Source organism: Anguilla anguilla, chromosome 5 (genome assembly GCF_013347855.1).
Source record: "Anguilla anguilla isolate fAngAng1 chromosome 5, fAngAng1.pri, whole genome shotgun sequence".
Lineage (NCBI taxonomy): Eukaryota > Metazoa > Chordata > Actinopteri > Anguilliformes > Anguillidae > Anguilla > Anguilla anguilla.
In genome coordinates this window covers 50,669,445-50,691,072 of record NC_049205.1, presented here as the reverse complement: position 1 = coordinate 50,691,072, position 21,628 = coordinate 50,669,445, and the positions used below count along the sequence as shown (strand labels likewise).

Here is a 21,628-nt window from a genome sequence, read left to right as displayed (position 1 = left end):
GTAATTACTTAATATATTTTACTAAGATTAGGGTTAAAAAGGTTACTGCTGAATATTAAATGCACCTCTTTATTGCTTACCTTCTCTAACAGATTTCATCAACATCTACTCATTGATAGACATAATTTTAATAAATAAATAAAATTGACAAAAATACTTTAAAGGTTACACTTAACTGAAAGGATTCCATGAAAGTTCATGCTGCAATGTCACTAGAAAATAAAAAACAAACTCTTGTGTCAGAATGAGAGGATCTAGGCTCACAGTCCCTGAAGGAATGTTGAATTTGACTGGAACGCTGTGTGATGGGCGAGGGAGAGAGAAGGATAAAGAGAAGCCAGCAGAACACTGCCTAAAGGCAATATATAAATCATCTGAGGAAGGTGAAAATGGGAGAGAACAGATGATAGTTAGAACATGATAAAAGAAAACATATTAAGGGATGATAAATTCACTGAACAAGAGTGAGAGACAGCAACAAACTAAAACAGGACTAAGTAGAGTAATTCCCATGGTTGGGCCTGATTCGACTTCCTCAGACAGGGGTGTCAAATTGAATCCCAAGGGGGACACAGTGTCTGCTGGTTTTTGCGGCTTCTTCTACAATCAGCTGGTTTGAGAACATGGTGTGTGGATTCCTTAGCGAATCAATGACCTAAATGAACCACTGGTGCTGAGAACACCCCAAAAACCAGCAGACACTCTTGCCTTCCAGGACTGGAGTTTGACATCTGTGTCCTAAGTCCTGGAAATTCATTTTTGTCACCGGTATGGGACATGAGTCTCTGATCTTAAAATTCAAGAGCCATATATTCTACTATGCTGAAGCCTACATTACAAGGGGCATCCAATAAAATAATATTTTGAAAATATTTTCATTGGAATATGTAATTGCCTTCTAAGACACATGTATTATATCAAAAGATGACTGTTGTCATTATGAATACATAATTCAAAAAGCCTTGGCATAGCTGCATTGTTATGACAACTAATCAATTGATTGTCATGAGTGTTTGTTGAATTTATAAAAACTTACTGTGTGACTGTGAAGGTATAACTCAGGCAGAACATATATATGTTATATATGTTAGAATATAATCGTTAGTTGAAAAGTGGATCAGCATTTAAGGACGCCGACTTTCGCATGTTTTTTTATTTTTTATTTATCTACATTTGGGGTCAATGTTCTGGCAATCCTAGGCCTACTAGTCAATAACATTTCTTGGGACGGGTGTTGTCCTTTCCGGAGATTTGATTGGACACGGTATTTAGACACCCCACGTGTGCCTTACGCTCCGCCTTGCTTCCAGTGGGTAATAATCGAAATCTTTATTGTTACAAAACAGAACTGAAATAAGGCCCTGCGCAGACTGACAGTTACTGGAGCTAAGGAAATTGCATTGAGGCAGCAGAGAGAATTATAGTGAGAGTTGCCGGTAATGGATTTCTTCGAAAATTGTGACAGATTGTAAGTTTAAAAGACGCTTCATGGCGACGTGGCATGGATATAAAAGGTTAACCAAAAACGACAAAGGCACAAGAACGCCTTTAGTTATTGTTAGCTAGCTGGATTAGCTGATTTTCGGAGGAACTAGCTAGATACGAGTGCAGGTCGTCTCAGATGTCAGTATATTTAAGTTTTAAACTCTGAAGATTTCCCCGGTTGTTGCCGAGTAGTACCAGGTGTCTTCTGAACATCTGCATTCTACAGAGTACTTCAAGGAGAAGACTAAAACATGTTTCCCCTGGAATCGCCCTGGAACATCTCCTTTGCAGGCTGTGGTTTCCTCGGCATCTATCATGTTGGGGTTGCTAGTTGTCTGCAGGAACAGGCACCTTTTTTAGTAGACAATGCACGACATATTTACGGAGCTTCGGCGGGTGCTCTTACCGCGTCTGCCCTCGTCAGTGGAGCATGTTTGGGTACGTAGTTATCGTTAGCTGTCCGGACATCTTTGTTTGTAGTAGCAGACGTTAACCCATTGATTCTCAAACCGTTATGTACGCTGGTTTTCGTTAGTTCCAACCGAAATTTCAATCCAGCATTTTAACAGGAGGTTCATATGTCAAGCCATTGATGTTTAGAACGATTATTTACCCTCTTATGTCCTATTATGTCAGAAAAAGCTATGCATGTCATGAAGAATAAGAGGCCCATGTTCACATTGCTTATTGTACTACATTGCAACAAAAAAAACTGCATTAGAAAGTAGCAAAATTGTTGAATTGATCAAATTGCATTGGAAGGTAACAAAATTGTTGAATTGATCAAATTAAAGACTGAGGTGAATCAGGCTCCTAATTAGTGAGTGGCCACTAAAACTGTCCATTTCGTTGATAATGAAGAATTCAAAGACAAAGCAATTTATGTCGAGCCAAATCTGCGTTGTGATAATAAATTTAAGGGGTCAAAAAATTATGAAAGAATCACGTGTCCAACCTCCTATTGATTCGCCTCAGTTCTGAATTGTATCAGTTAAGTTTTTGTTGCAATATAGCACAATGTGAACATGGAACTTTTATTCTTCATAGCAATGCTATTTCTGACGTGTCTGACAATCCCTCGAAACATGAAAAGCACCTACTTAAGAGAAATGAACAGCTTGCACGTTCTGGGATTGCGGCTGTGGTCGAACGAAAATCAGGGGGTTTACACAGGGGGTCACCAGGATCTAGTTTGAGAATCACCCTGTTGGTATAGTTTTGAGAATTATAATATATGAGTGACTTGTAAATTGTTTAGTTTGTGGCAGTGTAGATTGAAATTACTGCCTGGTCATCACTTCTTCTTTCTAATTGCTGATGTATTCTTGTTGGTTTAAATACAGCACCGACAATCTGTAACAGTGCTACCTTCCACTCTTAAATTTAGGCCTTGGTGTCATAAAACAGTATCGGTTATTTTGTATTATGCTATTTTGAGGGAACATTGTATTGATATGTGTGTAGTAGATAAAGCACAAAAAGTACAGTTTTGGTTAGCCAGAACATTGCTTTCTGTCATGCTCTTGTCGGTTTTTCTGTTTGAACATGTTTCTACCTGTTGACCGTGCTGAATGTCCTTTACTGATAGTGTAGTATTTACCAACTACAGTGTCAGTAAGAACTCTGTCCATCTTTCTAGGTCAGGCAGGGGCGAACATTATTGATGTGGCGAAAGAGGCCCGGAAACGGTTTCTGGGACCCATGCACCCCTCCTTCAACCTGGTGAAGATCATGCGAACCATGTTGTACCGCACCCTTCCTCCAGATGCGCACACACTCGCCAACGGGCGGTTGGGCATCTCCCTGACCCGCGTGTCTGATGGAGAGAATGTTCTGGTTTCCCAGTTCAACAGTAAAGAGGAGCTGGTGCAGGTGAGGTCTCACTGAGGTCACTCAACTGACATACCAATACCAGTGGATGTGAACACACAGGCACTGATTTATGCATTGACTGAGTTACTGCACCACAATCCTTTTAACACAGTCATTCATAAGCTCATACACTGACACTGGCGTGACTGACTGACACTGTGCACTAGCACATTTTATGCTATGTTATGAGACTCATTTTGACTGATTGCTGATCAGACTGATTGATGCACCCTTAGCATTATCAGTCCTTTATTTTTTTCCATGCTATTAATGACTGAGTGTCAGTTTGATTGTCTGATAAATGGACTGATTGAAATTGCGGTTGACATACTGATCCCCAGTTACTGAAATTTTTGGATTTTTCTCATGTAGTATACATGATATGATAGAATTTCAAGCATACTTGTAGATGACAAAATTATAAATTAAATAAAGATTTTTAAGTCACAAGTTATTGTCTATCAGAAATAATACTTTTTATGCACCATCCATATTGTCACAGGTTCTTTACTTAATTGAAACTGAGTATTTGTAACTTAACAAACTTTTCTGTGTCCAGGCATGTGTATGCAGTGCCTACATTCCTGTATACTGTGGCCTTATTCCTCCTACATTACAGGGTGTGGTAAGTGTCTTGCCTCTCTTACTTGTCTGTCTTATTGTGTATCATCCAATGAGAAATTTCGGTGGTGTTCCCAAAATCGGGAATAGTTATCTTTCATATATTTTCTGTATCTAGATATTTTGACCCAAAAATGGTTGTAACTGAATCTGTGTATTCAATTTGTCACATGGACGGCATAGAAAATTGGTCCCAAAGATGGGGTATGCAGTGATGTCGGCAGGGCATGCTGTTCATGGAGTTTAGAGGGCATCGTAATGGTAATGGGGTACCATTCAGAAAACGCATGACATTTATAAAACAAGCCTGTAACTGGCAGTCTCACAGCGATATTGAAAGAACGGTATGTGTTCCTGGGGCACATGGTGTGTGTATATCCCACGGGACTTCAAGTGCTCTGAGAGGAATCTACTTTGCCACTTATGCCATTGAAATAGAGAAACTAGAGTGCCTCATAAAATATCCATGTATTTAGGTAGAATAGTCAAAATCATGACTGTGGAACACCTGATCCCACATTGCTGTCCATTATATCAATATAAATGGTCAGCTGTTCCCTGCATATTTTAATTCAGCGCATCTCCGTAGGTTTATGTGACTAAAATGCACTCAGCAGTGTTCAGATGCTGCATCAAGTAGTGCGTAGCTAGCCTATAACCTTCTGGGCCCCAGGATTCAGTGCTCTTATCATACAAGATGATTGTCATAATGGCTGTTGGCACCTCTTAGCTTTCTATTACAGAGAATGCAGTGGGACATTAGGGTGCTGTGTAGTGCACTTCTTTTATGAAGTAGTTATCGCACTATTCCTTGACCTGATTGTCCTGGAATACCAATGGGTGTATAATCATTGAGATCAGTTCCTATTAATTATGTGATGTTAGGATTGTGTAAATGTACGCTCTATTTTATTATCCATTTGCATCATTGCTCCTTCGCTTTCTCATTCTCTGTTTATGAGTCATCCCATGCTCTTTGTACTCAGTGTGATCCGTTTCATTCCTCTTGTGAAACATCCTCTGCACTTTATCTGTTACCCCTGCTTTCCCTTCTGTCAGTCTTCGATCTTATGTGCCTCTCTTGCCCCCGACCCCTTCGATATTCTCACCCACCTACTTCTTTCCTCCTGTCTGTGCATCCTTATCTTCCTTTTTTCTCTTGCTTGCTTCTCCTTTCTCCTTCTCTCTTGCTCTTTCTCCATGTCCCTGTTTTCCAACCATAGCTTTCTGACCTTTTGTCTTGTTCTTCGTCTCTCCTTATTTTGTGTTTTTGTTGCTGTGCTCTGGGGAGTTTCGTGCCTCCCCCCCCTTTCATTTTCTCTCTGAGTGAATACCTCCCTTTCTCCACAATGTGGTATTTGCCCTCTTCAATCCAAACAAAATTCCTCATAGATTTTATGTATTGAATGACCTCAAAACTCAATATTGCCAAAGTGGGGGAAAAAATATCAGAACCCATTTGATGAAAGGTGAAAGAAAGGAAACGATACACATGATGTCACAAGTTGTACTAAAAACAAGATGAGTTGTATTGTTAAAGAAAATTTCAAACCTTGCTCTCAATAGACAGCAACGATAAGTGTTTCAGTGTTTTAAGAGATGGTGCTCCTCTGGTTTCATATGACTGTGCATGACAAACATGGCCTATTTAAAGGTCCTGATATAAACATATAAAAATGTATTTACACATGAGTGTCAGGTTAATAATCAGTCTGGCCATTCATTGTCTACTCCTGGAATCTTCAGCAGTACTTTGTATGTAGCGTGAGACCTTGGCATGGGTATAGCTACATAATGTTAAAGGGTGTTTAACCGTTTTGCTGTGTTTCCCTGCTGAATCTTTCCAAGAATATCTTATTTATGTGATGAAGTCAGCCCATGTGTGACAGTGTTGAATGGACACTGTTTGCAGTAGGAAAGCATGTTCTTTGTCACTGTGATTTTACTTAAAACAAGATTACACAATGGTCTCTTTCCTCCACCCCTCTGTGGTCTGCAGCACATGAGTCTGTGTGTAGCTCTCAGCATGGGAAGAATGTAATATAACACTATTAGAATGAGAGGTCCCTGAAACAGTGGGAACACTGGTGCATGTTGTTATGTGGGGTGGGCTGGGGTGGGTGGGTGGGTGGGGGGGGGGGGGGGGGGGGGGGGGGGGGGCTTAAGGTCATTGAATCTCCTAACTGTTCATACTGGCTAAAATTAAACCCAGATTGTCTTCCTAACAAAAGCTGCTCTCTCAGACATGAGCATTGAAACACTCCCTGCACCACCCTTTCCCTAAGACACACACACACACACACACACGCACATGCACATGCTGACTTATATGACTCAGCAGGATTTTTTTCTTTAAATACCTTGGTGTTATGGTCTCTCTTTCCTATGAACACATTTCTGGCAGCAGTTGTTTATCATGTGTAGCCCTCTTGCATGCTGGGAATGGAGAAGTAGGGGAAAGTTCTGTGTAGAGCTTGTGTACTCTGCTCTCACTGTCTCTCACTTTCAGTTATTCACTGTGCTTTGTTGGAATTAAATACAAATTTTTATATTTTAGTATAGTCAACATCGTATGTCTTATTTTAGTATAGTGTACATAAAAATTCAAGAAAGCATAGCATACATACAAAAAATGTAAATTTAATCAAAAGAGCTTGACACATGAAAATAACTATTGCTTAGTAAAGTGATAGTTACAGGCAACAATGTATAGAATTGATTATGCTTATTCTTATCTTTTTTTATTGTTGTGCAAGAACAATACTAACTGTTCCTCAAGCTATGGCCAGAAAATGCTGTGCTGCTAATGGAACAGTCAGTATGTCCTTAACAGCACTTGGGGTTTCAGGAAAGATTATAATTTGCTATAATGTAGGCTATTTAAACGTAATCTTTAAAACATATATATTTTTGTACAGTGTGTCTGCCTCTACCTCTTCTGTCCTACAGTGAAATCATTTTGGCAATAATTAGCCTACGTTTTTCTGTTTTTTATTTTAATTGCTAGAATGTCATGAAAGTTACTCTTGGTCTGGATCTGTCTCGTATTTTTGTCTCTGAAAAAGAATAAATGTACACTGGTAGACTATATCTTCACAGTTAGTGTTAATAGCCCTATAGAGTTCAATAGCCAATCAGGCTGGTTTTGGGATTTAGGTTCCATGTTTCAAGGTTTCAGATTAATCAGGTTGACTGTAATTGAGTGTTGTGAAACTTTGCTTACCTAAAGCTAGATTGTGTTCATGTGATAATGAGGTGAGGGTAGTTAAGGACCAGTTGAGTGGCACTATGAGTTTGAGCTTGTGTTTGGAGTACTATTGTAAAGGCCATGCTAGATGTATTTTTAGATGTTCTATAACATGTAGTGCCCTTTGCCCAGTTGTAATGAGAACTGAATGTCTGGCCAACCCTGCTATTAAGAGCAGTGCTCTCTACTGTCCTCTGTCCTTCTATATAGTTTTTTTTTGGAATTCTACATTTTCGGTGCCTGCTAGAGATTTTTCTGATAGCAAATGAGAATTCCTGATAATTTCAGTTTGCTGTGTTTTATTTCCTTTTTGTGTGCATATATGAGTTATTTCTCTGCCTGTTAAATTGGCAAGATTTTGAATGAATTAAACAATGCAGTGAATTGTCATGGGCAAACAGCTCTGATTTACATTAAGCCTACTTTCTGTTTTTATTTTTTTTGCAGCACTAAATATACTCTCTAAGTGACTCTGAAATCATGGACAGGAGTTGTAATGCCATGTAGTATCACCTCAGATTGACTTTATTATTTAATAATGTCTTTTGTAGACTACAATGGGGTTTTTTTCATAGAAAGTGCTACCAAATGGTCACCCGCCAAAGTGGCTGGTAAGAATGACGGGAGTTACACGACACTGCCAAACTCTTCCCACATTTGGCAGGTGGCATGTGTTAACGTCAAGCCCTGCATTGCTGTAAAATATTTCCATGGCATTGCTCACAGTCTTGTGTTGTGTGTTTCCCATGAAACAAATAATAATGCGGAGTTAAAAATCTTAATTAAAGGTGGAATAATGTGTAGGAACATAATACGATATCTCTCTCTCTCTCTCTCTCTCTCTCTCAGCGATATGTAGATGGAGGGATTTCAGACAACCTGCCCCAGTACGAGCTGAAGAACACAATCACAGTGTCGCCCTTCTCTGGAGAGAGTGACATCTGCCCTAGAGACACCTCCACCAACCTGCATGAGTTGCGCTTCACCAACACCAGCATTCAGTTTACCCTCACAAATCTCTACAGGGTCTCGAAGGCCCTCTTCCCCCCTGACCCACAGGTACTCCTCATACTACTGTCTTCTGCATATACACACACACAGCATTCGCCGGGTCGCCCTGTTGCCAGGGTCCCTGTCCTTACAGCCACAAGTATTTAGTGAAACTCCACCTGTTAACATACTGACAGATACTTGAGCATGTGATATGTGCTGAGCTGAAGCGCCCTCTGTAAAGGCTGAGTCTGAAAAATGAAAAATGATGTTGGCATGAGCTCACCTGATGTTCACCTCAGCAGATAATTGAATGTCTTCTTCTTGTATCTCTATGTAGACAATGAAGGCCATGTGCAAACAGGGCTACAAAGATGCCCTGCATTTCATCAGGAGGAATGGTAAGAGAGAGACAATTGTGTTTCTTGGCCATGAGTATTCTTTTCTTTTTTTGGGGGGGGGGGGGGTGGTTTGGGCACCTTACTCCAGGTGCATTATGCTGGTTGTTCATCGGGTTACTATTACTGTACTATACTATTACTATTAACATTGGTTGTAAAGAAAGAATGAACAACCTTCTTTTGGGATATTCAGGACTGCTGCAATATCGAGGACCCCAACGTGCACTTGGAAGAGCAGATGGGGAGGAGGAAGAGGTAGAAGAGGAGGGAGACGAGGAAGAGGAAGTGGCCACTGGAGTGAACCACCATGACGGGAGGGAGGTGGCTGTCTTCAGTGAAAACTCCACAGCAGAGGATCACATTTTTGAGCACCTGCCCCCAAGACTGCACAGAGGTAGCCACATTGGGCTGACAATATTTCAGAGTTTGAGCATCGGGAATCCAGACTAGCACATGGCTTGGCTACAGCATCAAAAGTGTCACAAAATTACTGCTAGGGTCTGCTTGACACCTGTTGCCTTTAGTTTCCCTGCTTGCTGTCTGGAGCACCTTGTAAATATTGCTGCTTTAACTTGTGTAGCTGGAGAGCAATTATAATCAATGGTAAAATATTTTGAATATCCTGCATTTATTTATTTTTTAATTGATCAGCATCTGATTGTTTTCGTTTTCATCCAACATTGCTTGTTGTATTAGTTGCAAACTATTTTTTTGCCAGATAAATTGCTGACTTTCAGTGCTTATTTTTACCTAACTGGCTAAATAAAATGTCACAATGTTTGACAGATATTTTATTATGTCAATTAGATTGAATATCCCTATTACCATATCTGTTTCTTTAATTTCCCTATTGAAATTTTCAAAATTACTGAAAGTCATTCAGGGCCATCGGGTTTAAAACAAGTTGTCCGTGCCAAATTTGGTACAAAATAGCAAATACCTCAATTGTGTCCTCTATTGCTTGCTACACATATGTTTGGAAAATCGGAAATACCATCTTTAGTTAGTGTTGACTTTGAACCATAGTAATTTTGCTCTGTTGTTCCTTTTTGGGTGGTTCTTAGAAGGCACATGTTAAGTATGTGTTATAAACATGATATATTCACTCATTCACACTAATTTTAAGTATCACTTGAACAGGGTAGCCATTTGTAGTAATTATTTTTAAGTATGCTATCGTCAGTGCTTAAGAAGAAAAATGAATGAGCAGTCTCTTTCCCATTTAAGCACTGGTAGAGGCCTGCAAGGAGAGGAGGAGCCTGTTCCAGTCTCTCGGCAACCTGCTGCCAATCAGGATGGCTTCAGCCATGATGCTTCCATACACTCTGCCCTTGGAGTCTGCTATGTCTATGACTATTAGGTACGCTCTATGTTTCTGACTGTCCGTGTATCATTATTTCTCTGAGCTAGTTTGTGCATCTCTGTCACTTTTTTGATGTAGTTTCTCACTCAGTCTTTCTGTATAATGTCCGTGTATGAGAGTGTTGGAGAGTTCACTGTAAGTGTCTTTATGGAAACTGTTGGAGTGTATGCGCAAGTGTATTATGAATGCCTTTCTCACCCTCCCTCTATGGCAGGCTTTTGGAGTGGCTGCCAGACGTACAGGAGGATGTTGGATGGATTCGAGAGCAAATGGTGAAGCTGGCGCAATGCTTTCTGAATCAGGCCAGGAGAAGGCTGTCCCAGCAGGTGTCTGCAAGGTGAAGATCCACACCAACAGGCATCAGTTTTGCAATAAATGAATTTCAGTTCCCATACTTTCCCATAAGTCTGTGATGCATGTGTAGATGTTGTCATGGTAGTTTTATCATAATATTGAACCTCTTGACCATAGATGCCCAAAATAAGGTAAAACAAATCATTGCTATAGTACCAGAATTGCAATAAGGTAGATCGTAAATGCCAGTGAGGATACCGAGTAAAATAATTATAAAATCCATGGTACTATGCGCAATGCAATGGTTGTTGTCCAGGTCTAAAAATTATTAAAACATACTGTTCTTGCTTAATATGATTTGCTTAATATGATTTGGTTAATATGAATTGCAAATTATTTTTACATGTATCATAAAATGCAGAGATCATGTTCAGTGTGAATCATTCTAGCCGGGGGTATGCTTTCCTCACCCGTCTCCTGTGTGTGTGCCAGGTTGTCCTACCAGGTGGAGCTGCGGCGCACCCAGTCCCTGCCTGCCCGGCCCGGGCCCGGGCCCAGGCCCGTCAGCATCCTGCCCGGCTGGATGAGCGGGGGCAGCTCCTCCATGCTGGACCTCATCCTCCGCCTGGACCAGTACCAGCGGCAGCTTCTGCCAGGCTTGCTGTGCGTCAACTTGGACCTGCGCGCGTCCATCTTCACCCAGACCTCAGCGGAAGGAGGCCTGGGCCCCCTCGCCGAGGAGCCAGAGGAGGGGCTGGTAATGCGCCCGGTGGGCCCTGAAGCTTCCACGGCGTCACCGCCATCTTCCGCGAGGGACCCCGGAATCCCCTAGGATCCCTCAGGTCTTTCCCTGCCACAGGAAGGCCCTGAACAAGACTTACGGAGGTTCATGGAGCAAAAACGACAAACTGACTATTATAATGTCAGGCCCAAAGAATCTAAAGTAGACTATTTCCAAACCTCCAAATTGCTGTGCCAAGTGCCTTTGACTAACAAAGTATATATTTGAAATCTACATTATTATATCAAGATCAGTGATGCCTTCAGGTTTTGTCTCTTGTCTTTTAACTCAGTGGAGACACCAGTTAACTACAACGTTTAGTTAATCTGTAAAGCTTCTATTTTCTCACATTTCATAACTTTTCCAGGCTGAGGAAAGTTAATGCTGCCAGACCATAAAAAATAATGCGAATGAGCAATGAAGGAATGGGAAAAGTAGAAATAAGAACATTTTGGGATGGATAGTAAGATGTATGTCTCCATCAATATTGGTCAGCACTAACTCGTACTGTACAGTGTCTTGGAGCATTTTTGTCCATTACAGAATACCAGTGAGTTTGTCTCAGATACTTGGAAAAGGTAAATTGAACTTTCAATGCAGTGTCACGTGTACTGTACTAGAGCCATTTTGTTTTCCATGAGTCTGTTTAATTCCTGAATGTAATATCCTGAATGTGATTATATTTGTTTTTGTTAGACTGTTCAATATTGGACACACCTGAATGATGCAAGTGAATTTAGGGTCAAGTGAATTTTTGGCATGAGGAAGTGGATTTATACATGAGTACTGAAATGATTTATATCCTTAAGTGGTATAAAGTAAGGGTAAGAGGCTGCATTCTTCAAGAAAATTGACTAGGCAGTTTTATATATAATGCTCATGAAAGATTTTTTGCTCATGTCTTTCAAAAAGTTCTGATGTTTCAGCCACGAGCGTTCTCAACCAATAGTAACCGAGTGGCAAATACAGCTACAGCTTGCAAGTAAATCACCAAGCAATGCATGTCTGTGTTCACGTTAACCCTTTGAATGTTTGACATTCTATACATCACCTATAATCTACGAGTAGTCAGTGAAATCTAAATTGATTATGAAAATAAAGAGAACATCAGAGTTTCCTGGAAGAAAGGAAATGGAAATTTGCACATTAACTTTTGATCTTACTAGTACTTTCAATGCAAACATACACCTGTTTGACTGAATTGTGCCACGTCTTGGCAGCAACATTCTAATAATTTGTCTTTGATTAATATGTTAAAATGTAGAATATTTTAAAGGTTTTGAGACTGGAAAGTATGTGAATTTCACATATTGCTTATTTGTATTTATTTTATAAGTAATTGCATCGTGGATCATCAAATTTAACTAGGGTTACTTTTACCAGTTACCTCTGCTTTTTTGAGAGCCAATAGCTGGGGATCTACCACTGCGAAGGGAATGTTTCCTTCTTCAGTTAAAAATGAATATTCACTTTGTTACACCCACTTGTGAATTCAGTACTATTCTTTATATTGAATAATCTGGGAGAAAAGTTTGTGCCTTTTTTGTAGAATTATTTAATAGAACCTCTGCTGAATTCTGTGCGTTTTAATTGTTCTTTTATTGAGAATATACAGTAATTTGATGTGATCCAGGTGTGAAAAGGCTGAATGCTAAATTTATTTGCACATAATATATACACCCTTATTGTGCCAATCTTTGTGTTTTAATTGTTGTGCATACAAACTGTTAATGTACATCATCTCAAACATGTCTGTGGTCTTCCCAGGTTCTGTCCCTTGTGTCTGATTAGTTCTCCTGTTAGTGTGCTACCCTTCATCCAAATAACATTCTATGGTGTAGTGCAGAAAAGGATGGGTGTACCTTTTTATAGTTTGTATGTTGAGGGGTGTTGTCTGAAACTACCATGTGTGTGCATCTCATTTATTCTAAGCTAATTTTGCCTGCTGCATAGATTGTATTTATATTTTGCACAGTGATAAGTGTACTAATTTTATTTGCTGTGAATGTCAAGTCTCTATGTAGGGATATGCACAGTTAATTGAAATCAGATGAGAACTTTAACTTTGTAGTAAATGACGCTGTGCTTGATAACTAAAATACTTTACCAGCCGATGTGGTGGGTGACTGATTGCTTACCCAAAACAAGGGAAGATTACCTGCCTCTTTTTTTTCAGCTCAACGAACAAGCTTGCATTTCTTAGACACAGTAGCTGTGTAAGCCAGAAAATCACCTTTGCCCTACTACTAGTAAATATTAAAAAATGTAAATATAAATTTATACTGATTATGTTGACAGTGATAAAAGTTTTAATTATGCTGTTGCCTAATCTTGCCTTACCTGCAAGTTGGCAAATACACTGACGTTCTTGTGCTATACTGGCATTATTTGAAGGGGGAAACTCAAAGGTGGTAAGGTTCAAATTATTGCCTCCTTTAGCCATGCCATTCTTTCTGTATTGCCAACAAATTGTCTATGAATACAATCAGAGATTATGGCATCCATGTCTAAGAACTTGCATTATATTATGTTGAAATGTTACGATGCCTTTTATGTTTGGAGTTAGACTGACCCAAACAGTTTACACCAACATAATTATTGAAATATAAAAAGTTTGACACTTTGTCACCTTCTTAATGTCTCCCAACTGACTAGCCTTTTATCCCTAAATATTAAATATAAGTAAGAAACTTCTCATTTTAGAGCTTGAAGTAACAAAGTTAGTTTTAAACCTGTATGGGAAAGTGCCACCAGAATCACCCACAAAAAATCAGAGAGAAAATAAAAAGGGTTGTATATTGTCTTGCGTTTTTATATGGCTACAAAATTACCCCCACACGCCTTTGTATACAAAATTGGTACAGGGCTTTTGGTACAGTTAACTGGTTTTGAAGAGATGTCAAACACTAAATGGTTTCAAATTGACCCCAAACATAATACGAGGGTGCAAGAAATTAAGTCTTGCTCTATGTCTTGGGTAGTCTTGTTATAGGAGCTGCATTCTTTTAAACAGAATTATGCTGAAACCTTCATCACTAATTGAAACTCAAGGGACTTTATTTTTAAATCATTCCACCTTTCTGAGTATAATTTGTAGTAGGCAGACCCAGTTGTGTAAAATGGATTTATTCAAGTACTGCCAATCAAGGCAAACTCATTGAACACTCATGACCACACATTTCCTCAACACTAAATATTGATCAGTGACCAAACACACCTCCCCAGTCCTGTGACACTTCCAAATGATATGTTGGATTTTAAAGCCAACTGCTGTCATTCCAGGTTCACAATGAAGTTGAGATAAATACGGGCCACTTTGAGATACTAAAGAAAATCATTGCACTTAATTACTTGGTACTTGAATTTCTTTGGTGACCATCGGAGAACAAGGGACAGTTGGGAAAACTCATCCCTGACGTTTTTTTTTCCTATCAAGTACATAAAAGCACCGTGATTTAATATGAATGTTCCAAGTTATTGAGTTGAGTTCAACTGTCTCACCATCCACACTCTAGCATATATTCAATTTTAGGCAATGTTCATATTTTTACACACACTTAATATTGCAATAGAATGTAATAACTGCTTTGTCAGATGCAGTATATTAAATAAAAACTAATGTTTCATACATCTTTTCAAAATAAAAGTATTAATGACAATGTAGTAAACTCGTTTTTTGGAACTGTAATAGTCCTGGTAATATTTAAAATTGGATTTAAATTGGATATTTTTTTTACTAAATATAAAGTGGCAAAAAATATACGGAAACATACATTTTCAAATGTCAATTTGGAGCACTGTTGCAGTAATATTATCAATTAAGAGCATAAATAGAAAAACAAAAACACATAAAAATTGCATACCATCATTACCCAAAATGCACAGAACACAAAGTGCCTCCATTCTCCTACTCTGTATGAGTTTGTTGGTGCTTCTTTAAAGTAGTTGAGCGACTGAAGCTCTTCCCACATTTGGAGCAGTGGAATGGACGTTCCCCTGTATGAGTTCTCTGGTGTCTCTTCAACGTGCTTGAGTGACTGAAGCTTTTCCCACACTGAGAGCAGTGGTACAGGCACTCCCCTGTATGAGTCTGCTGGTGTCTCCTCAAGGTACTTGAGCGACTGAAGCTTTTCCCACAGTCCGAGCAGTGGAACGGGCGCTCTCCTGTGTGAGTTTGCTGGTGGTTCCGCAGAGTGCTTAAGTGGCTGAAGCTCTTGCCGCAGTCGGAGCAGTGGAAAGGCCGCTCCCCCGTGTGAGTTTGTCGGTGGTTCCTCAGAGTACTTAAGTGACTGAAGCTCTTCTCACACTGTGAGCAGTGGTACGGGCGTTCTCCCGTGTGAGTTCGCTGGTGCAGTGTTAGATGAGTTAGCTGAGTGAAGCTCTTCTCACAGTGGGAGCAAAGGAAGGGGCGCTCCCCTGTGTGAGCTTGCTGGTGGTTTTTCAAGGAACTCGAGTGCCTGAAATGCTTCCCACACTGTGCGCAGTGGTATGGGCGTGCTCCTGTATGACTGCGCTGGTGTTTCCGTAGGGAGCTTGAGTGAATGAAGTTTTTCCCGCACTGTGCGCAGTGGTATGGCAGTGCTCCAGTACGACTTTGCTGGTGTTTCTGTAAAGAGCTTGAGTGTCTTACGTTTTTCCCATACTGAGCGCTATGGTATTGGTGCTCCCCTGTATGTATTTTCTGATGTAGGGTAAGATGAGCTAACTGACTGAAGCTCTTCTGACACTGGGAGCACTGGTACGGGCGCGCCCGTGTATGAGTTTGGTTGTGTAATTTCAGATTGCTTGAATGGCTAAAGCTGCTCCCACACTGGGAGCAGTTCGTCAGATGTGATGTCCATCTGTAGTTATTCCCACACTGGGAACATATGAGCACCCCTGCAGGGAACAGACATGTATAGATGTAATAAAGAATTAACAAAAACTGCAAAAATGTGGGGGAAAAAGTGTCTATAGATATTATATAGATAGTGTAGCCTAGTGTAATCCTTTCTCGAAGAGCAGAGGAGGTCTCTCACCGGTGGCAAGGTTGCTGTCAATGGTGTCTTGGGACATGCTGTGTAACTTCCCCATGTAGTCCTCGCTGTACCACACGCGCAGTTTCTCGCCTACTGCCAGGTCCCGGCATACCCGGAAGTAGATGTGCTCACCGTGCTGAAAGGCAGTCAGGTTCCGCTCACTCTCCTCCGCTGAATTCCGCACATACCTAGGGCCAAACAAAGGCCAAACTCCTGAACGTCGCCATTTTCCCCATGGCTGCTTTAGTGTATTGAAAGGTGATGAATTATGACGATGATTTATGATCATATTTAACTTATTTGCACAGCTGAACATTCTGAACAGTCTTGCAAGATACAAGTAATGCATACTCAATGAAACTTAGATAATTAGTGAAGAACCACTACAGTCTAATGTAAGGTGAATATTGAACAATGATCCAGTTCTCTTATTCATCTGTAATAAATCATTTTATTTTTACTCAAATGCTAGTAATATTACCTTCAAAAGCTCAATATACATCATGCATGCATATTAAATAACGGAGTAAAAAGTTCAGCCACTAACCATGTACCAAAAACAAAAGCTCTGCAGCAGCGCCCTTGTTATTAATTCACCCATGGTAACAGGTGATAAGTATATTTTGGCTAGTCCAGTAGTTCCCAACAAAATTTTGCTAGTCCAGTAGTTCCCAAACTTTCTGAGTTCATGTTCCACTTGCAAATGCATTTCCTGTGAAGTGTGTGATTGTACTTTTTGCCATGTGTCCTCTCACAACCCACCTCAACCCCTCCTATGACCCCAGCAGTGGGTCTAGATCCACAGTTAGGAAGCAGCTGGACTAGGCTTCAGCTGTGCATATCTGCAATTAAATGGATGGATAAATTTGCCAAGATGGTAGCGACACTAATTTTGTAAAAAATGTCTCAAAGTCATATTCTATGGTTTTGAAGACATTTCAACATGGTACCACTAAGACTGTCTACAAGCTAATCCACTGTATGCTTTGACTGATGCCTCTACATAACTGATGTGATTTAGTTACATTTAGGGGTATTAGAATAATAGAATATCATGCTACAATGGTCCTTCACACCAAATAAAAATAGCATGTGTTTATGGTAGCATTGAATGAAATACCTCATCCAATTGGCTTTAGTTTCATCGCTGCCATCAATGGATTTGTATGTGTTGTTTTCATCAACAATCTTAAGAAAAAATAAGGAAATTAAAATAAAACACCCAAAACACATGACAATAATACAATTACCATTCAGTGTAACATCTTACGTATAACAGTGCCTTAATGTAAATTAAATTAAGAATATAATATGAGATCCCATAAATATGTCAAACAATATAATTATTAAATAATACAAGCATAAACAATACTGCAATTCGGACCGCTGTTCTTCTTTGTAAAATGATGACTGGCTAAATACCTTTGATTGACAACAACTACGCAACATGTGGTGATGTCTGTGAATGTCTATTAACCACACAAATCTGGAAAGCCATCTACAGTGCCATGAACAAGTATTTGCCCCCTTCCTGATTTCCTCCATTATTGCATACTGGTCACACTGAATGTTTTCAGAGCTTTTCACAAAATGTAATATTAGACAAAGGGAATCAAGCACACTTTTTTTGTTTAAATGAAATAATAATTCAAAAAAATGTTTTGTGTTTACTCAGGTTCCACATGTCTAATATTACATTTTGTCTAAATATCTGAAAGCATTCTGTGTGACAAATATGTGATAATACAGGAAATCAGGAAGGGAGCAAATACTTTTTCAGCGCACTGTATAATAGTATGCCCATTGCTGTGGGGGGTAACCCATAATGAAATCCAGATGATGTGTCTGCTGAACTCACCATCCAGGAGAAGAAGCCTGAGGACTTGTCCTGAGAGACAACCTCTCCTTGGTAAGGGCCAAACAGGGCCCCCTTTGGGATGTGTTTGTCCATGCAGCACACGTCCATTCCACCTCCCTCCTGGATAATCTCGATTCCAGATGGGACAGTGAGAACAGCACGGTTGGGCACCCCTAAGGCCACAGGTGTGTCTGGCATGAAGACCGGGGGTCCATGGGTTGGACATTCCTCTATGAAGTATTCCTTACATTCTTCACAGACTACACACAGGGAAGCAAATATATATTTATATATATATATATATATATATAATCTGTTATGTTATCTGTCTGAAATTTTTTTATTTATTTCAAAAAGACCGTTTTATTTAGGCCTATCAGTCACTGGTATTCAGTAACCATGCAATTTGTAAAATCACACACACCAATTTTTAATCAGACACTGACTAGGCAAATGTTTTGTTAATCATCTTAAACTTTACCACACAGGCTAACTACAATGGGAGTCATTATTGCGATTCAAGAAGATATTCCATTAGTGAAGAAAACATTTTTTTATGCAATGACATGGGAATTCAATTAAGACAGCAAGCAAATTGTAATAGAACTTACACCAGAAGTCCACTTTTGTGTGGCTCTCTGTAACACTAAGCTCTGGGTCACCTTTCAGTTTGTTTGGTTCCTGAGACTCAAAGAGCTCTTCGTTTTTCAGCTGACAACTAAAAAAAAAAAGATTCTGGCATCAACATCTTTCCATATTGAGTCCCTCGTACAACACATCAAAAATATATCCCAGCTGCAAACTACTGAGAAACCTCAACACCTCTCATATGAATTAGCCTATACAGTATGACTAATTTATTAAGTTAGATAAGGCTACACACCCCATCTGGTGCAGGCAGGACACATGAATCACTATACTGCAACGAGGCAGGGAATACTGAATTAAAATCCCCCCTCTCTCATGATGGTATTGGTCATTTATGCATGGCCATGCATAACCCTCAGCTGCAGATGGTACTGGTGTTTGATTTGACGCTAGTCCAAACGAAATCACTGCACCAATTGCACATATTTTAGTGGCATGTCACTTGTGCCACTGAAGCCATAATCTCATACTTTGGGAGCTGAGAGTAATGTAAAGCCAATGGCCGAGGGAAACTACCTTCCATTGCAGTCAAGCTCCAAGTTCAAGGATGTGTCTTTATGGGTAGCAGTGGACTCTTCCATCAAGCTGAGTGCCAGAACCAGAGAGTTACTGCTCAGTCTCACGTCAGGGCTCAGCAAAAACAAAAGTGCGATTATAAGTACTGTCCATTTTCTCTCACTACTCCTGATTCCTAGGTCTGGGGAAATCTTGAGCCCTATTAGAAATGATAATTTATGGTGAATCTGGAATCTTTTCCCCCCACCCAAAACTCATTGGAATTATCTCCCAGCCCCAAGCTTTCCAGTTAGGTAGTTCAGTACCCGAGCTGATAGCGGGTAGCAAAAAATGAAGGAAAGCACCTGGATATAGGTGATCTAGATCCGGATGTTTCCACTATTCAGGTTCCAGTTAAACAGTGAAAGAGTGGTAAGCAATACGTGAGCATTTTAATTAATCATTCCATTCGACATACAGAAAATCATTCTCGTGCGACATAAATAAGAACGTAAAAGGAACATGCTCTCATGGAACAGATGCAATGTTGCCACTCCGTGTTGTGCTTACGAGAATCGATAGGTCGGTTCACGCTTGGTCACCTCGTTCACCAAGCACAATCGGCAAACTTTCAGAACATATGCATTCTCTAACATCTCTTTAAACACTAACGACATAACTAGTAGTTTGCCAGCTCGAAGTCTCGTGCGTAGGATCATGATAATTCCTGGTTTGGCGTCTGGCATTTATAAACTTTAGCAGCATAGCCCTATCCGTAGTTACACTATCAAGCAAGCCAATAAAAACACTCACCCTCGATAATCCGCCGTTTCTATGGTTTATTATAGTCACTCTGTTTAAGCATTCTCACGCCCCCTCCTGCTTACTAAATTAATGACAGACACAGGATTTAAGTCCACGAATGGAATGCAAGTTTTTTGAGGTATGAAATTACATTACTATACATATATAAACATATAAGTTTTTCTTTACCTTGATCTGAATCGTAAATGAAGCTAGCCGCGAATCTACCCATCTAGTTCTGGTAGCCACTAGGGCTGAAAATATCAAAATAAAAGCGATTATTCGTTCTCAGTCATGAAATCAATCGTAAGTTTTCTCTATGAAAAAAATGTAACATTTCCATTCTATAAAAATTGGCTGAAGCGAATTTCTCTGCGTTCTCTGCAGTTCCATCAACAATTTAGAAATGACATTTTATAAAATGTATCACACACTATAGTACAGAAAAGCAAAAGAATTTATGCTTTATGTGGTTTCAGACTACTTTAATCACTGAAGCTATTCTCACATTAGGAACAATGGTATATACACTACCCAGTATGAGTACTGTATTGTCAAATGAGAACAATTCCAAGGACCCTGACTGACAGGGGCCCTCCAAAAATATTAGAACATAGGATTTTCTGGGGAGGTGGGGCCCAATGTGAGATCTTTTCTTGGGTCCCAGAATCCCTGGTGGTGCCACTGTGTCTAATTAAGAACAATTAACCACTAAAAGCAGTTGAGCCATTGCAATTGTGGTTTCAACTGAAACCAACATTCATAGGAGTACCTCAAAACCTAAAAACCTTGTATTATCCCACCAAATAAAACAGGGGTCCTCAATGCTTGGTTGTAAAAAAAAGCCTGCACCCACATAAGCCCTTGCTGGATAAGACTGAGGATTCCTGAAATAAAATTTGAGTTAAAATAAGCATAAATAGCAGGGGTACTCAAAGCTGGCCCTTGATAGCAGGGGTACTCAAATCTGGTTTCCCATTACTAAATCAGACCCTGAATAGAGGGAGGAAAAATAAGGAGCAGCATTAATAGTGGCCTCGAGGGCTGAATTCAGTATCCCTGATCCATGGTCTCTGTGTCTTGGTGCCTCTACACCAACACAAACACATTATACCCGATTGTAGCTGTGCATAATGCAAACTTGCAAATTCGTAGTCTATATCATAATGTTCATAATTTGATTGCAACAGTAATCAGTCTTTTCCTCCCAGGGACAAATAGTTCTTCAACTGTTCCGCTTCACATTCTACCAATGTAAGAGGTCACTCCATGGCCCAGTAAATAATCCTAAATTGATTCCAGAGATTATTTGTATGATATCAACAGTCTGATTGCAGAGCAGAAACATTATCCATACCCTTTACAGTGGTCCTGGGGACCACTATTGTGTGCTGGGGTTTTTTTTCCCCAACCACAATTGCAACCCGAGTATTTTAACAAGCTCTTAAGTTTTCTTAATTTGGTGCTTTCCATGTTTTAGAGGGATTATTTACTAGTGATGGGCAGAGTGAAACGTCTGGAAAAAACTGCAGCAATTGTGTTGGTTGAAACATCGAAGCATTTGACTCCTGTCTCTCTAGTGACATCTCCTGGTCAATAAATATTACTGTCATTACTCCTCACAGTAGTGATACATTGAAATTAGTGAAACACTACCACTTGACTTTTGACTGTAAAACTCTGTGCTATTGCCAAGTATTCTCAAAACACTCTCCAACTGAGCCTATTTATTTTAAAAAAAGGGTTTTACT

The 21,628-nt window shown here is 39.8% G+C and overlaps 3 protein-coding genes across 7 annotated transcripts in view; 1 reads left to right on the top strand and 2 right to left on the bottom strand.

Annotated features, from left to right (window-relative positions):
• abcc12 (ATP-binding cassette, sub-family C (CFTR/MRP), member 12) overlaps positions 1-2,038 on the bottom strand; it is a 32,321-nt gene extending 30,283 nt beyond the window's left edge. Inside the window, exon 1 of one of the 2 annotated variants that reach the window (XM_035417326.1) lies at positions 1,892-2,038. The gene's annotated coding sequence lies outside the window, so the exon portion shown is untranslated. The remainder of the gene's footprint in view (positions 1-1,891) is intronic. The other variant, XM_035417325.1, reaches the window with a different exon arrangement.
• pnpla2 (patatin-like phospholipase domain containing 2) lies at positions 1,305-13,855 on the top strand. The gene is made up of 9 exons (XM_035417332.1): positions 1,305-1,923; positions 3,125-3,357; positions 3,917-3,982; positions 8,075-8,284; positions 8,556-8,616; positions 8,810-9,010; positions 9,844-9,976; positions 10,194-10,316; positions 10,766-13,855. Exons 1-9 carry the CDS (start codon positions 1,737-1,739, stop codon positions 11,103-11,105), a joined length of 1,554 nt encoding a protein of 517 aa, XP_035273223.1. The 5' UTR covers positions 1,305-1,736; the 3' UTR covers positions 11,106-13,855.
• A 231-nt stretch (positions 13,856-14,086) lies between these two features.
• On the bottom strand, positions 14,087-20,163 carry LOC118227160 (histone-lysine N-methyltransferase PRDM9-like). 4 transcript variants are annotated; one of them, XM_035417330.1, is made up of 8 exons: positions 20,067-20,163; positions 19,887-19,959; positions 19,095-19,163; positions 18,542-18,648; positions 17,931-18,190; positions 17,193-17,260; positions 16,073-16,260; positions 14,087-15,932 (listed from the first exon to the last, which is right to left on the bottom strand). In XM_035417330.1, the coding sequence occupies exons 3-8, from the start codon at positions 19,157-19,159 to the stop codon at positions 14,962-14,964; spliced, it is 1,659 nt and encodes a 552-aa protein (XP_035273221.1). In that variant the 5' UTR covers positions 19,160-19,163; positions 19,887-19,959; positions 20,067-20,163; the 3' UTR covers positions 14,087-14,961. The 4 variants fall into 4 exon arrangements, with proteins under 4 accessions (XP_035273221.1, XP_035273222.1, XP_035273220.1 ...); XM_035417331.1 differs by lacking the exon at positions 19,887-19,959 and having other exon boundaries at positions 20,067-20,132; XM_035417329.1 differs by lacking the exon at positions 20,067-20,163 and having other exon boundaries at positions 19,887-20,056.
• Positions 20,164-21,628: the final 1,465 nt, after the last annotated feature.

Excerpts from the sequence above, each read along its gene's own strand:
- pnpla2 (XM_035417332.1), top strand. The coding sequence starts at position 1,737 with ATGTTTCCCCTGGAATCGCCCTGGAACATCTCCTTTGCAGGCTGTGGT. Across the intron at positions 3,983-8,074 it reads CTCCTACATTACAGGGTGTG|CGATATGTAGATGGAGGGAT; the intron begins GTAAGTGTCTTG and ends TCTCTCTCTCAG. Across the intron at positions 8,285-8,555 it reads TCTTCCCCCCTGACCCACAG|ACAATGAAGGCCATGTGCAA; the intron begins GTACTCCTCATA and ends ATCTCTATGTAG.
- LOC118227160 (XM_035417328.1), bottom strand. The coding sequence starts at position 19,819 with ATGCCAGACGCCAAACCAGGAATTATCATGATCCTACGCACGAGACTT. Across the intron at positions 18,649-19,094 it reads GAGCTTGACTGCAATGGAAG|TTGTCAGCTGAAAAACGAAG; the intron begins GTAGTTTCCCTC and ends TTTTTTTTTTAG. Across the intron at positions 15,933-16,072 it reads TGACAGCAACCTTGCCACCG|GGGTGCTCATATGTTCCCAG; the intron begins GTGAGAGACCTC and ends TGTTCCCTGCAG.